At 37.9% G+C, this 16,646-nt stretch overlaps 1 protein-coding gene across 1 annotated transcript in view; it reads right to left on the bottom strand.

Annotated features, from left to right (window-relative positions):
- Positions 1 to 490: 490 nt before the first annotated feature.
- LAMA3 (laminin subunit alpha 3) overlaps positions 491 to 16,646 on the bottom strand; it is a 110,244-nt gene continuing 94,088 nt past the window's right edge. Inside the window, exons 55-75 of the mRNA XM_069004624.1 lie at positions 16,117 to 16,259; positions 14,882 to 15,055; positions 13,592 to 13,743; positions 13,331 to 13,493; positions 12,700 to 12,833; positions 12,058 to 12,205; positions 11,082 to 11,201; positions 10,038 to 10,162; positions 9,597 to 9,717; positions 8,324 to 8,464; positions 7,457 to 7,587; positions 6,464 to 6,598; positions 4,714 to 4,858; positions 4,260 to 4,411; positions 3,678 to 3,867; positions 3,245 to 3,385; positions 2,293 to 2,452; positions 2,037 to 2,164; positions 1,825 to 1,918; positions 1,361 to 1,480; positions 491 to 1,185 (exon numbers count right to left, since the gene is read on the bottom strand). Coding sequence (XP_068860725.1) covers positions 1,040 to 1,185; positions 1,361 to 1,480; positions 1,825 to 1,918; positions 2,037 to 2,164; positions 2,293 to 2,452; positions 3,245 to 3,385; positions 3,678 to 3,867; positions 4,260 to 4,411; positions 4,714 to 4,858; positions 6,464 to 6,598; positions 7,457 to 7,587; positions 8,324 to 8,464; positions 9,597 to 9,717; positions 10,038 to 10,162; positions 11,082 to 11,201; positions 12,058 to 12,205; positions 12,700 to 12,833; positions 13,331 to 13,493; positions 13,592 to 13,743; positions 14,882 to 15,055; positions 16,117 to 16,259 — 2,963 coding nt within the window. The 3' untranslated portion in view covers positions 491 to 1,039. The remainder of the gene's footprint in view (positions 1,186 to 1,360; positions 1,481 to 1,824; positions 1,919 to 2,036; positions 2,165 to 2,292; positions 2,453 to 3,244; positions 3,386 to 3,677; positions 3,868 to 4,259; positions 4,412 to 4,713; positions 4,859 to 6,463; positions 6,599 to 7,456; positions 7,588 to 8,323; positions 8,465 to 9,596; positions 9,718 to 10,037; positions 10,163 to 11,081; positions 11,202 to 12,057; positions 12,206 to 12,699; positions 12,834 to 13,330; positions 13,494 to 13,591; positions 13,744 to 14,881; positions 15,056 to 16,116; positions 16,260 to 16,646) is intronic.

The raw sequence follows: 16,646 nt of genomic DNA, 5'->3' as shown, positions 1-16,646 counted from the left end.
AAATTATCAAAATGCTGATTTTGAAAGACAGTGGAAAGAGAAGCCATGTCAAGTCTATTCAGTCCAGTCCTCTACTCAGAAGAATAAAGCAAACTGGGTTCCCTGCCCTCCACTGTGAGTCACAATCAGGTACAAAATAAAGATTTGAATATTGAAGAAAACAGTTTTACTGGGTTAGTCCTGTAATTCATGCTCCATAATTGTAGCAGATGAGCTGCTATTCTTGATAAAACTTTTCTTCATTTCATTAGAAAAATAATTGCCTATGGAGGAGACTCTCTGGCTCTGAAGATTGCAAAAGAATGACCCTGTTTTTCAGATTTTTAGATAACTGAATTGTGATGAGCAGAGATGATGGATATCTGCTTATTCAGGCAAATCAGCATCTTCAAACCAACAGAAATATTTGCACAAAGCAAGCAGGATTTAGCAGCTTCTAAAAAGCTCATTAAAAACCTACCAGGTTAAAACAACCAAACAAGAAAATGAATGGTTTTAGGAACATACTGCATTTATTTGGTCCCACAATTCCTAACTTTGTAACAAACCCCCAGAGTTTCACTCCTTAAAGTGCTTCAAACTCCATTTATATTATTATTATTACATTAACATCAATGTACATTTTATAAACAATAATCCAAAGAGATTTATATTTTTATAAAATTCTTTATATTAATGGATCAAATTTGCTCTTATGATGACCAACATTAAGGCAAATTTCCAAAATTAAGACACTGGAGTTACTCAAGTCTCTGCTGTTGTGGGTGAAAGCAGAATTTGGCCCCATAGGGTATATGCAATTATATTTTCTGCATATATCTCAAAAGGCACAACAGATTACCTTGGAAATCAGTAACATTTAAAAGGGAGTTTATCAAAGCAAATACTTTTCGTTTGCTTTGGCACAGTCCACATCCAGAGGATGCATTTGCTCACCAGCTGTTCAGAACAAGCAGCCTGATGCTGACCAGCAAAGGGGAATCCACACAGTTCTTCAGCAGACACAGCCCACATGTGCACAATTACTGTAACAGCAGAGTTACTTCTCTGGGCACCTGTGCAAATTCACACCACCATGAACCTCTGAAATTCTCCTGGTGGAGACATGTTTGTCATTGATGGTAATATTCCGAAGACAGCCAAAAAATGGGTCTTTAACTGGAAGCCATGAGATGTCCAAATTTGCTACAAAAAACAAGGTGGAAAGAGTGGAAAGACCAAGTTAATAAGAATTATTTCAATGAACATTAATTATTGCAAGGCTTTCAAAAAGGGGGAATGATATAGGACTACATGAATGGATGGGACCTTTGTTTTGGAAAGGAAAAAAACATGAAAAAATAATAAGAAATAATATTACCTGGAATTTTGCCAAAGTAGAGTGGCTGATACACACTTCTAGGAGGAGAGGATTGAAGTTCAGTGGTATAGTTACTCTGTGTGCCCACCTCTAGCTGCACAGTGTTCTTCTTCTGAGAGACTGCAAAGAAGCAGGTAAATGAGAACTCTTTCTCAACCCTATTAAAGAATCAGCTAGGTATGGCACTATTTTTAAATAGCATCTTTCTTGAAATTTAAGGCATAGAAAAAACAGATTTTATTTTAATTCAGAGTCAGACTGACAAACCTAGGTCATCTGGGGCTTAACAGAGCCCACCAAAAAAATTGTATGTAAAGCCTTTAATTTACCCAAGACACTTACCTTGTGTAAAGAGTATTCTCAGACTAAACAGAAGTAAAATGATTCAGTAAAAATTTGGAGCTGCAGTGCTCTGTGCCCACCATCCCTTCAAAGCTTCAAAAGAAATGGTATGTGCAACGTACCTGCAATGGTATGCCACTGTCCATCAGACAGAGGTTTTTTAGGTGTGACTGATGTCTGGAATTCCCCAGCACCACTATTTCCAGCAGCAATGACCTGTAAAGGAGTTATCTGTTAAGCTACTGTGACAAAGAACAGGAGCAACAGAGGAAGGTTCGAATTCCCCCTGCTGAATGAGGGCAATTCAGCTGGAATGGAAACAGACTGTGCCCACCTTTCCTCCTTTCATGTAAATAGTCAAGTAGTTGTCTTGCTTGCTTCCGGCATGGAGGAGTACACCTGTTGAACTCCTTGGTCGAATGGTAAATACAATCCTAAAATCCAATCCCATCAGCAAATTACCTGTGGAGGATTAAACAGTGGGGAGAGGAATGATCATAGGAGGAGATAATTGGAAAACCAGGTAAAAACAAATGACCCATACACACTTCAGACGTAATTCCATATACCATAATCTCTACACTGCTTACCAATGGTGATATATCCTCCTTCATTAAAGAAGTAAATCCCTGTGTCCATGGGAACATCCACACATGGAAGTATGCCATTTTTTTGTTGAGGTGCATTCATGACTTTTCCATTCATCTTAAAATTCCTCAGGCAACCCTTGAAACTCTTCATTGGTATATTCTGAAAGCATATTTCGAAACACAAATTCTAAAGCATTATGGCTTCTTTTATTTTTAGTAATAATACTAAACATCAGTTCTTTTGGACTCTTGGACTATAGAAACCCAACTGGCACTAAAGGCACCGAAAACCATCTTTGATACAATGAAAAAATATTCCAAAATTCTACAAAAGTGCTTGAAACACAGTAATAGTTGATTCTGAGTTAACATGACTCCTGCCTGTAGAACAGATGCTTCCCAATGAGGTGTCAAAATTACAATGCAAGAAGAATGGTGAAATCCCAAGTACCCCTTCCCTTCCTAAGTCTGTTTATTTAAATCTGCATCATTAATTGTCCCATTTTTTAAATAGAAACTACACGTATTTCAGATTGAAATTCAGTTCTACATCCATAATTCCTTAATGAGAATTATTCTTTTTCTTCTCCACTGATTATTGCTTAATCCACTGAGGTAAATGTTCTGCAGAAAGATAGTATTTCTGGAATTAAAAATGTGACTTTGGTCTTCTCTATTTTTAAGGAATAAAAATGAAAACAGTACGTGGTTGTCATCAGTGCCTCAGCAACATATTGAAAATATGGGTCCAGATGAAGGCTGTGTGAACAGGTGAGGAAGAAGATCTGTAATGAACCACTGCAAACACCAGTCACAGATGCTGCTCAGGCCGTCAGTGCTTGGAAATCCCCCCCAGAGCTTTTCAGCATGGAAATCCTGCATATTAAAGACTTTTACATGTAAATTAGTGCAGCATGGGGAGTGTGTGTGGGTGGATGTGCCAATTATTTACCTGTTTTTTCAGTGATGGCAGCCCTCCCACGTAGATTGGTGGCTTAATGCTGATGGCAGAATTTGTTGTCAATCTTCTGTGCTGGGCCCTTAGACCATCAACGACAAGGCGGGCGTTCTTCCCATCTGTGCTGAAGACCACCTTTCCAGGAGGCAAACATAACAGAGTAAAAAACCCAAGGGCCAATGAAAGCCGCTGGAGATTTTCTTTGTCTTTAAACTAGACACCATATTGTTGAAATATTTAAACTGAAAATAACATTCTGAGACCATCAGTCTCAACAAGGTCTCTCAGAGACCTGTAACCACATGAACTTTCAGGCATAGGAGTTAATTTCTGATGACCAAAACTGAGTTTCTACTCTCTTAAAAATGCAGTGGGCTGTGCCTGCTGAATGCTAGTTGTGCTTTCACTGTGGTTCCATGCTACTTACAGTGTGCCATTGCCCATCATTGTATTTAATACTGGTTTTGACTTTGATTTGTTTTTCTCCAGAGCCAAGTGAAAAGACAAAACGTCCTTTTGAAATGTGGAGAGCCATGTAAGAGTCCTCAGAGCTTTCTTCCATGAAAACTATTAATCCTCTTGATGATCGAGTCCGTACATCTACAGAAAAATGTAACCTGTAGTGGAAAGTAAGCATATTCAAGTATAGGTCTATTTTGTTAGTTGTTGTATCTTTTCTGCTCTCCAGTGAAACTCCATTTGTGAAATGCAGAATAGCATTTCGGTGAAATCACGGAGTACACTGATGTCTGAATGTGAATGAAACTTGACACATTCAGGATAAGGAACTGGCATCAATATGTACCATAATTGTCCACCACATCCCATTTAATCTACTCAGTTTAGGTAAATGTTTGCACAGGAAAAAAAAAAAGTACCTGAGCCTTTAAAACCACCTTTTGTTTTGGCCCAAGACATAAGCAAGAAGAAAATCCTTACAAGCACCCAAAGAGTCAAGCAGCTTTGACAATTCAAGTATTAGGAGGAGAACAGAGAACGTTTTTATTACCTGTCTGTAGATAACAATGGAGAAAACATGTAGGACATGAAACTGTTGGGGATGCTTCCAAGGAGATATGCTTCACTGTTATCATGTAACTGAGCTGGTAGAGTGTGGTTTTGCACGTTAGCAGCTTTCAAATAATCAAGGTATTTTTCATTCTGTAAACGGAAGACGGAATTGAAACATTTACTATATGTGCACATAAATAGAAACATTTTAATCAACACATTTAACAGTTCCCACCCAAGGCAGTCCACAGCCTTCCCTAAATGACAGAAAAGCTGCTGTCACTCTAGACAGGTGTGGGTTTAGCATGAAGCTCCAGCAGAGTGAGAACTTGCTTCAGATGTGAGATGTAAGGAAAGAAAGAACATCTGAATCTCAGTTCCAGAAAGGATGGCTGTGCAGACACAGCCTGGGCATCAATATGGAGCAAAGATGACAGTAACAATAAGCATACCTCGAGCATCTTAAGCCTGAGAGGATTTTTAAATTCCTGCAGCAGCATTGGTTCAAGGTTTTCGTATTCCCAGCAAGCTCCAAGGGATACACCACTCTTGCCAGTATTATCAACAAGATTTTGAACCTCGGGGAGCTGACCTGCCCTGTAGTGATGAAAGCAGTTAAGTGCTGTGACTCAGCATTCCTCTTCTTTAGTGTAATCAACAACAATCATTCTAAAACTGTGTTCTGCACAAAATATATTTTCCAGTGACACAATGTTGAAGTACCAATTTTTATTTTTCAATGAAAAATGTACATTCAATGCTGTAAATCCTATTTTCCCTGCTTCTGCTCATTTCTTTTTGGCTACAGAAAAACTCTGATGTTTTGTTCTCATCTTTTCTAAACAAAGTAATTTTTGACAAAAGCTATTTAAAAAACACAAACATATATGGCCCTTGAAAAAAGAGAAAAAAAATGACAGCAGCCTCGACTGTATAAGATTTCTGAATCAGACTACAAAACTTTGATTGTTAATTATACATAACCAGTTTCAAATCAAGAAAATATGGCACCATCATGTTCTGCTTCACTCTCTCCTTAACTAAGATGTTCTAATGAGTTTTATCAAGGGGCAAAGCCCATCTCATCTTCATATGTAGCTCTAGTATTACAACCAAATTATCAGAAAGACGGTCAAAGCCAATTTACCATGTATATAAAGAATAATACTAAGTAAACTATAATTTTCTAAGTTGTGCAAAGCATCTCTAATCAGTAAATTACAAAAAACTTTACAGCTACAAAAAAGCAACAAAGCTCTTTGCTTGTGGTTTTTTATGAGAAGAGTGGTAGACTTGGGAGTAGAACCTGAACTTCTTTAATGCTGGTAATTCTCCATTCACTCCATCAGACCAGCTACAGTATTAATTCTTCATCTCTTTTTGCACAAAAACTTTCCAAATTTGTTTTCTGATGTGATGCTTAATATATGGGTTACTTCATTGTCTTGTAGTGCTTTAAATGAACAGATAATTTGAGCACCTGGAAGGTGTCCCTGCCCATTGCAGGGGGGTAAAACTAGAGGATCTTTAAAGGTGCCTTCCAGCCCAGCCCATTCTGTGGTTGTATGACAATCAAATCAAAAGACACTATTTTTTGAAAACTCTACACATGTGTAAAGACTCAACAAAATTAGCTAACACAAAGGGACATGACTTACAACTCATGGAATGCTTTCCTTCTAGAAACATATTTATGCATATTTTTTCTCCTAAATTTTGCCTGTAAGGTGTCTCTAATAATCAGACAAACACGTGAATAAGGAGACAGCCTAAATCAGGCAGATGATTTGTACACATATGCTCTCACTTGTTTGTGTAACTGTTTTGGTTCTGTCAGTAGCTTTGCTCCTTTCATTACCTGGTTCCCTGGGGAGCTATAACAATACAATCTAGCAAATCTTTTTGGATACCTTGTTGGGACATATCTAATTCACTCTGCAGACTTCATTCTTTGGCTAACACACTACTAAACAGGTATGATTCAGACTAAAATTCCTTTACATCTGAACAGCAGATTTAATTATAACTGGATCCCACGTATAATATACCTGAATGAAAGAGTATTCGAGGGCAGCAAAGTTACGCATTCATGGAGGCTTCACATACATAGGAAAAAAGCATTTTAGCAAGAAGTAATTTTAATATGATTAAAGAAGGAGAACAGGCCAAAATGTATGAAACAATCCTTTCTACACCAAATACCTTTTAATAAAGATGTTTGAGATGCAACCTTCAAAATTATCTCCACCAAATTTTATAGGTCTGTTTGATTCCTGTGCGCTTGATGTCCTGGGAGAGTCAACTGCTTTTGACTCATCATCAACCATCAGATGTACTCTGAAACAAAGTGAATAAAAATAAGCATGGTATATAAAGAAATAGTTAGGAAACAAAATGGAACATATATATATAAAAGAACCATTTGACAGATGTGTTTTCTTGTTACATTGTGATTATGCTAGAGCTTCATTAGCTTACTTCTGGGACTTTTTCTTATTGACTTTCTTATTGCTTATTGACTGCTGTGAAATTGCTCTGCTTTTCCATATTAGATAATGAGCAAGAGTTGAAGCTCTTACTTCAGTACTACAGTGAAATCCTGATGCAACTGAAATTAATGAAAAAGCTGCTATTGCCAGCTATGGGACAGGATTTAATTCTTTGTGTCAAAATGGTACAGACAGTATTGAGTTATAATCACCCAAAGTTATAGCCAACTGTTCAAAACTTTCCACTTCAATTAACATTTATGTCCCTTCATGCATTCCATAGCAAGCAGTACGATTTAGGAGCTTTTCAGTAAATTGTCTCTTCTAATATATCTGCATAACAGATCATTATTGACAAAACAGACACAGTATTTGCTTATTCCCTGGTCCTTTAACCACCTGTGTCACAGGGACACACTTGAAGGTTATGGGAAGGGGAAGAACTCCAAAGACTCCAAAGCTCCAGCTAGACAAGCAGTCAAAACTCACACAACCTATAAAAGAAATGCATAGTAGGGTACAGCTGAAACATCACAGGTACCAGCATGCACATTCATAGACCAAATGTCCTTTCCCTTCGTTATTTAGCCATCCTCTGCTAGAAGAGATTATTTCTAACTATTCATCCAAAGAATGAGTCCCACAAAATTTGAATTTTCTTTCTCCAACCGCAACATATAAGAACCAGATGAAGAACTGGACTCACCTGTTGTCTGTTTTTATTACTGTCACATAATGCATTGACCCATCTTCATATTTCTTTTCCAGTTTGATTTCCTTATCTCGCATCTTTGCAGTTACAGAGCCAGGACTCAGAAAGACGGAAAGAACATCAGGCTGTAAAAGAACCCCACCAAATGATCAGCTAAATAAATGCAAGAGCCATTAGTTCTTGCTACTGCCATTAATGCAGGTCTCAGTGACCTCCAGTAGGCAACCAATTTTCTTACACTAGTACTTCATTTCTCAGTCATCTAGTACCAGATGTTATATGAAGTTCTGCATGATTAGTTAGCATAGCTTCCGTTTCAAAATACCTCTGAAGAGCAAACATTTATTTAAAATACTTGTTTATTTTTCCCAAAAGCAAAGGAGTCAGTTCTCCACTTCCCAAATGCCTGGTGTGCACTCACTTCTCAGCTCCTCCAGCCAGCCAGAATGGGATTCTACTTAAACTTCCCTGCTTTCTGAGGGATCATAGCCAAAACCAATCCCTGTCCTCTGCCTATTTGGACATGGTAACATTTCTGTGTGGGCAGAAAGCCATTTCTTCTTTTGAAAATTTCCAGCCAATTAGGCAACAGTTTTCTTATTGGGATGGTGATGTCAGGTATGTGAGCTACTCTGCACAAAGCTCTAGTTCAAAGCTCAGTTACTCATCAAACTACTTGTTGGTCATGTGAAGAAATTGCCAGAATGCATTTCTCTGGCCTATGACATGCAAGATGCCACGCTCAAAAGGCATTTCTTGCCTTCAAATACAGGAATTTACATGAGACTTATGACACAAACGGACATGACTGATTCAGAGATAAAACCTATCACATATGCTAAAGCTGAATGTGTTTCATACCCGTAGATTGTAATTTAAGAGTGTTCCAGTTGAAGCTGTGGTCTGAAAGCCAAAGCCAACTTGGAAATCCTTGGGGAATGGGAAATCTGCTGCACTCAGGCTCAGTGTTCCCTCCTTGGAGAAAGCTGCAGATCTGACAAGCTGAAAGAGAAAAAATAATGATTTCAGTGATTTTCCTTTTAATCAGAAGAAATGCCAATATGAGACAACAGCTGCCCCACTCAACATAATTGTGATCAGCTCCAGTCAAAACCAAGCACAAAGCAAACCTCAAAAACCATTATTTCAGTACAGAACAGACTGCCAGAGTTTCACCAGCATTAACTACGATATGAGAAACTAAAAAGGGAGAGGAGGCTTGCTGAGAATAATGAGCTGTTCATCTCTAGCTACTCTGGCTTTGAAAGTTTTCACATTTGGGGACACAAAACTGAGTAGCTGGAGGAACAGTTTGTAACTAGGAAGCTGTGCAGATGAGCTACATAACTGGAACTGTGGGAGTCATAGGACACCTTTTAATACCTGAGAAGTTGTACAGATACAGAGAATGAAGACTACATCCTCTGCAAAGATTGTCCGTGAAGAAAATGCTCTGTGAAAAGTTTAGATGCCACAAGTGAAAGAAAATAAGCACAGACTTTCAGTGCAAAGGGCAAATGAGTAAAAAGGGCAAATGAGATCATGCACCATTAAGTAGCAGTAAGTAGAAGCAGAAGGAGGATAGTTTTCATCTCTCCATGCAGCACTGGTTAAGCCAGCACTGAAATGCCACATTGTCCCATTTTAAAAAGAATGTGGCAAAACTCAAGGATGCACAGAAAATAACTACAAAACAATTAGATGAGTGGAGCCTTAGAATGAGAGACTTCAATGGAAGTAGCCTGTTAGGATATTTCAAGAAAAAAGGCTGAGAGGTCATTTAATTAGGAAGTGTAAACACCTTGGCAAGAGGAAAGACACAGTGCAGTATTAAGTATTCCAACCTAATTAATAACAGCAACTGGAAGCCAACAAGCTTACATGGTAAATATGAATACTTAATTGTAAACAGTGTTAAATAAGAGGGTGGACTATGTGCTGTAACAAGCTATCACAGTGGGGGTGATGTCTCTTTTATTTCTGTATCTTCATACCCAATCCAGGTTCTTTTATTGCCATCACATGTTAACCAAATATAATTTTTGACCTAAACAAAACATAATGGTCCAGGAGTTATAGACAAACCAGAGTCTGTGAACTCCAGTAGAAGCTTTTGAGGAAATTAGTTAGTTACCTTCCAGTCATCTGAACATTTCTTGCTGACACCAAAAGTCTTATCAAAAGAAACAGATGCAGTGATTGGGGTTTTCACGTTCTTCATGCAGCCCCGGAATGGAGGTGTGGATATATTAAAGCTGGTTCCAGGGAGGGGAAGGAAAAAGAGTTCAGTAGCCTGGCATTTCAAAGCACACACCACTATAGTAACAAGAGAATGAGAGCAATCTTTCTTGTGTACACATACCTCGTGCTGATCAAACCCAATCTTTAGGATGCAGCCCAACAAAGATCTCACCGTTAGCCAAAAATCACAGATTACGCTCATGTATTATACACTTGATTTTTTATGTCACATTAGATAGTCGAAACAGAGCATGAAAGAAATTGTGTAAGGAAAGAGTTTAGATTCAGTTTCCCTACAAACCCTGTATATTACAGTCTTTTTATAGTTACTCACCGTTCCCGTAGAAAAGCTGGAACTCCACCTAGGTAGTACTCAGTGAAACTGAAGACACGTATGTTAGCTTTAATACCAGGACTGACATACACAACTTTGTTTTTTCGGTCAAGCACCAAACTAATCTGAAATACACAAACAATGAGAATCATTTCACTTGGAAGAAACAAAAGTCATTCAGCTGATTAAAAGTACCCCCAGAGCAGGACACAGTGGTTTTTTCCCCCCTCCTCTTGTTTACTAGTGACTTAAATCAAGGATAACTGCGGTAGTTCAAAGGTACTTCGCAATCTTTGGGAATTTAGTCAAAGCCAAATACCTAAGGAAGATGTTCAACTACCAAATACAAGGTGAGGTTTTATTTTCATCTGAAAGATTGCCCTAAAGACACACTTCAGCTAAGATTCAGATATTGTCTTGTATTTGCAGCTGAAGATTCAGAAGCTGCTGCCTGACACAAAAACTAAGTCAGTCAGCTGGCTGAAGGTAACTTGACCCAGTAGAGCATAAAGATTCCTTGCAGCAGACCCTGCAGCTTACACTATTTAGTTGGAAATATATTAAGGGGAAAAGGGAGAACTAACCAACAAGGAAATCAAAGGTTTTTAACAATATATTTATGATTTCACTCTGGTACTGCTACAAAAGAGCTGGACTGAAGCTAAGGAGACAAGCCAACAACAAAGACTGCCGAAGAGTTATCTCTATAAAGATCAGCCCACCCTGAAAAAATAAACCCTTAGGTGGTGAAAACACTAATCTAAGCATGAAACTAATGCAAATAATTGCAATGTACACAGCTATCTTTATGTAAAGCACTGCTCTGACAAAGTTTTTTCCTTTGGTGGTTTCACTGTTAAAACTGAACTATTCACATTAAAACAGGACAAGAGAAAGATTAATTTTCACATGTCCAAACTAATCCCCAGTGCCTTATTTCCTCACACAAAAGAAAAACTCCACAACTAAACTTTACAACAGGACAGTTTCAGTTAATGTGTATTTTTACAAATAATGATCCCTTGATTCTTTAAAATTACATACTTGTTGATATGTTCCATCATTTACAGTTTTTTTGGCTTCTACTTCTTTTGGAGTTTCAGAGTCAAGTTTGTATCTAAAAACTGTACGACCATTTTTAATGAGCACACTGATGAACTGATCCTGCAATAAAAAAAAAACACCACCACAATTAAACTGCCACAATTTCAGATATATATTTCACTTTCATATGAATAATTTTAATGAAGCCATCTAGTTGCTTCAAGAAAGCTTTTCAGGGAAAGGATAACACAAGGCAGACTAAAACTTTTATTATTAATCCATCATAATTACTTTAAACTAATATAAACAGATCTGCTATCAGCTCCAGGTATTCTTTAAATCTCTAAAGGACTTTGTGTCATTTCAAATGTTTACTGACTTTTTACAGCAATGAAAAATTATCCAGAGTATGTCCCAGTGATTGCAAATACACCTACAAGATTACTAGATAAGTAGCAGCACTGTGGTTTTGAGCATCTTTGCGGGTAATAGTCATCATGTCACTTCCTATATTCTTTCTTACTCTGTTTCCACACATATCTAGATTTGGGAAGAGTGCACTTCCAATTTTGGAGGATTTCAATATTCCAGCATTGGTTTGATTCCAATTGCCTTTCTCCTTTCCTGCCCCCCCTCCCAGTTCTGAATTCTCTGCATGGCCTAAACTTAGAATCTTAGAATCTTAGAATGATTTTTACTCAGCCCTGACAAAGTAATTATTCACCAACCATTGTGAATCATAGACTATCTCAAGCTGGAGGGACCTGTAAGTCCAACTCCCTGTTTCTTGCACAACTACCTAAGACTAAACCATATGACATTACACATACAGCAGAATCTACTAATTTTCCACATAGACGGAAATAACACTTCTAAGACATTTCCTTACAGTTATTACTAAATCTAACATGTTCTTTAATAAGATTTTTAAGATGTTCTCCAACCAAAAAACAGACAGAAGCATTCCACACATTACCCCATTTGCTGCAAAAAACACGATGCCTTCATCTGCAGTCGTCTCAATTGTCTGCTCATACCGTTCTTGTTCAGCACTTCCTTGTCTCACTGTGACACTGGCATAACCAGTGCCCTCGAAATATCTTTGGTCAGTCTCTTCTTTATACCTGTAATAATTCAATGTCACAGGTGTGAATATATGAGAGCAAGAACTTCTACCACATGTACTTACTGCCATTATAATTTTAAAAAAGATTAAAAAGTTAAACCATTTGGTATAGGGCCAAATTCTGATCTAACCCAAGCAGAGAGAAAGCCTTCTACTGGCTTCTGTCAGACTCACATATGGTCTTTAGAGAGGAAATCATTAATGACAGACGTTTTTAAACTTATTGTAATATTTACTTTATAAAGTAGCTGAACACATTAGTCCACAAATTGTGTCTGGATTTTATAACACTTAAATTTAAACAGATTGAGATTGCCATAGATGTGAATCATGTCATTACTGAGGATTTTCTCTAAGAAATATAATAATGACCAAGAGTTGGAAAAAAATCACCAGTTTAGCTACAGTGGTTATTCTTCTGGATGTGAAAAGGCAAGAATTCATAACGATAAAATCACAGAACTGTGAAACACTTCTGTGCTCATATCATACCTTCTGCAGGGTTGCACTTCAGTGGTGTTGAGATTAAAAGTCCTCTTGAAGTTGTAAAGGCTGACAATACGCTCATTTAGGCTGTGTAATTCAATGCAGCCTTCATAATGAGGATAGTTGAGATTACGTGGAGGCTGCAAAACAGTGTTATTAAAACCATTTCATCAAAATTAGCTAACAAAATTTTTCATTGTTATCTGCTAAGACTTACTGCAAGTAATATTAAGATTATTAATATTATTATTATTAAGAATATGACATTCTACATATATAAAAAAATATTATATGCTTGTATGTAATATCCAAACTGTCTGATACCACCCTAGGTGTACTGCAGCACAATTTAAAATAGAGTCATATGGATTGGGAACAGTACGTAGCAGGGCTGCACAGGTTTCATGTTTTCCTCGGCAAGTGAAGTATCAGCATGCTCCCTTCTTTGAGCTCTAGCATTCTACAGGCCAGGCAGATTCTGTAGGAAGTAGCATCTTCTTGCATCCCATCTATTCCTACTGACATAGATAAACTTTTACACATGTTTTTGAAAGACTTCTAGTTGCAATCTTTACTCATAAGAAAAATGGGATTATTAACACCAAATCTTTTTAAAACACTAAGAAGCTCTTTGTACCCTAAAATCTGTTGGGTATCCTCCAACATAAAAGACAACACTGCTGGGATCAAGATTTAGGAGCATGTCACTGTCTCCACTGCTTGCACTCCTAGGGCTTTCATAATCTGGAGAAACTGAGGTTGCGGCTTTGATGTACTTCAGCTTCGCATACTGGTAAATCCTAAAACCAAAACAGACAGGCAGAATATCACATCACACTAATAAAAGATGTTATTAGCAGGTTTTTGAGAAGACTCTGGTGCACCGTGGATCTTATACCTTTCAAACGTAACTTGATCCATAACAGCTTCCTCAGTTTTGCTCTCAGTCAGCAATGACTGCACTCTTACTTCTCCATCGCCACCTCCCAGGTTATAGACACAAGTAAGGTAACCCTCTTTCACAGCCATACCAATGTAGTCCTTGGAGGCCTGAAAGTAGCAAAGCAAATAATAATTAATAAATCATTAATTTTAATGAAGGTAAAATACCGCAGTTACTTCCTCAGAGACATCAACATGCTGTGCATGAGTCATAAGAAATCCACCCACCTAATGATGAGAATTAAGTTTATAAGTTCTGGGAAGAAAAAATTGTAATCCTATATGTTGCACTGATTCAATTAATATAGTTATAAACTAATTGAAAAGTCATGAGTGGCTTTTTATTTTTGTAACAATAGTATCTAAAATATTTTTGTCACTTGTAACATCTCCCAGCTAAAGCAACGAAAACATGACACCTTTACTCAGAATCAGACTCAACATCTGTGAAATAAAAAAGATGTTCACAACACTACGCAGTGATGGACAATGGTTCCTACTGAGGTGACTTGGAGAAGTCATTTTCCCCAAAAAATCACATTTTGTTTCTTCAAGGTACTATATTTCAGAAGTAACGATTAAAATGCTTTCAATGGATGTCCCAGCTAGTTATTCAGGGGTAAAAATATAAAATCCAGTGTAGAACAAATACCTCTTAACAGCTTTCTGTGTAGGCATGAGGCTCACTACAGGTACAGCTGCTGTCAAATAACAAGACTAGGAATCGCATGCAGGAAATTTTAAAATTGTTTGATGGTGATTGAGCAAACCTGAATGCACAAGCAGGTCTGCATTATTCTGCATATTCAGAAAACAAAAAAATGAAGAGCTGAGGGGCTGAATTTTAAAACTGAAATGATTGCATTTTTTTTTTAACCAACAGAGAAACTCAGAGTGACTTATATTGTGAAAAGAGTCAAAGCTCTAAGGCAGGAGTTGGGCTGAGTTTGTGCTGACTGCTGCAGAAACTGACAGTTCTGATAAGACTGTGTGATGGTATCCATGACAAAGAAGTAACTTCCAAAGGAGCAAAATAGCAAAGCATCAAAGGACAAGGCTCAGCCACTTGTTAGTTACTTTGCCAGGGAAGGAATGAACAAAACACTTTTACCACCACTTAAAGGCAATTGTAAACAAATAGGCCAACAGTAGCTACAAACTTCAGTCAGAACAGATCACTTCCCATCCTTTTCTCAAAACATGGTGTCTAGTCTAAAAATCAGATTAAATATCAAAATATACCTACGTCTTTATCACCCAGGTACAGGACAAACCTATTTTCCCTCTGTTGGATGTCTGGTCTTTGCTTAGGTCTTTGGATAAACAAGGAAAGTGAAGTATAGCCTTTCAGATCTTCAAGGTTGCTCGGAGGTCGAACCTCTACACCAGAGCTGCCATTGAACCTCATAGGAATAGAAACCTGTTAAGAAAATCAAAGTTCAGCATGTTACAATTAACTATTGCTACTACTCCTATTTCACTGGTGTGTTTAATTGCAAAGTAACCTGTTACACATCCTAGTCATGTTTCAGCCATCAGTTACCACAGATCTGGACTCTGATCCTACCAAACAAAATAATTAGGAAGCAGACTGGATAACACAGAAGTCTGTATTATCAATACTTAACACAGCACTTTTTTATTCCAGACATCTATTAATCAACCCTTACTGTGCCTCTGTCAAGTATCTGCTATCTTCAATACCCGGACAGGGAAGGATGTGCCCTGCAGCTCTAAAGAGCAAGTCTGTGAATTATTTAGATGTCTACAAACACATCCTGATGCCTCACTTAGCTGGACTTGACTGTCTGCTGGGAATTACAACACACCTCTGATATTATAAAGACATGTCCTATTACAGCTAAATACACCATGATCACTGATTCCTCTTATTCTCTGTAACTCTATGCTATTTGTGGTGATCTCAGGGATGCTTCTTAGGGACCTGACACCACACTATCACCAGCAACTACAGCAGTTGCTTAAATGATAAAGGGCAGTATAATAAGGTGCTAGTAATAAGCTTCTAACATCTTGGAGCAGCTGGAGTAATGAGAGCACAGGGCCACACAACTTTTTTGGCAGTATCAGCTTTCAACTGGCCACGCATGGGTGGAGAGCCCTGTCTCTAAGCTGCTGAGCCAACTCTGTCCCTGCTGCCAAAGCCACCACAATGTACCTTGGAAGGCAAGAGGCTGCTGAACAAATAAGTATTACAGAGATGCCCTGGGAAAAAAAAACTAATGGGAGAAAGATGTAGCAGGATGCTACTGCATCCTGTCATTTTTATGTACTAATTATTATGCTTCCCATCATCACAGTTACTTCAATTGCTGGGCAGTGCCGTTGAATTAAATTTATGTCTGGTCTTTCACACACATCACACATCATTAAATAAAATGATTTAGAAAGAGAAAGAAGAACGAAAGTACTGTTGTGTATCCAAACAGGTCAAGCATGATTGCAATGCTCAGGACAGACCTTATTTGCCGCATCTCTTGCCTGCTGAATCAGCTCTCTTATGCGATTGATGTTCTCAGAGATGTTGCTTATTGGCATCAGCTGCTGGTTGATACTTTTGATCTTGCTGAACAGATCTGGAAGTTGGTTTGTCAAACTGTTTACTGCAATGAAAGAAAAAACAAATCATTGATGTTATAAAGGAGGAGGAAGGCAAGATGCAAAAATACGGTATCGCTACACAATTATCAGGAAAGCAGAGGGCAGGGTAATGACAGAACAGTTTTGACTGGTCCTACAATATTAGGGAGCTCTCACTAAAAGTAGCAGTTTATACAGATGTTATTGTACTCTTGCAATTTGTGGCCAAAGGTATTTGCAGAAGCAATCAGAATCAGTACTTCCAAAAATGTTTTAGATAAAGGCCCAGAAAAAAATATTAAGTAGAACAGCAGTGTGGTCTCTAACATTATTATTCAGTGGCTGTGGATGCTAGGGGAGAATGAGGATAAAGTACAGAAGACAGGATTCAGGCTTATGTGCATTGCCTG

Source organism: Aphelocoma coerulescens, chromosome 2 (assembly GCF_041296385.1).
Source record: "Aphelocoma coerulescens isolate FSJ_1873_10779 chromosome 2, UR_Acoe_1.0, whole genome shotgun sequence".
Taxonomy (NCBI): Eukaryota; Metazoa; Chordata; class Aves; order Passeriformes; family Corvidae; genus Aphelocoma; species Aphelocoma coerulescens.
This window is presented reverse-complemented; position numbering and strand designations above follow the sequence as displayed.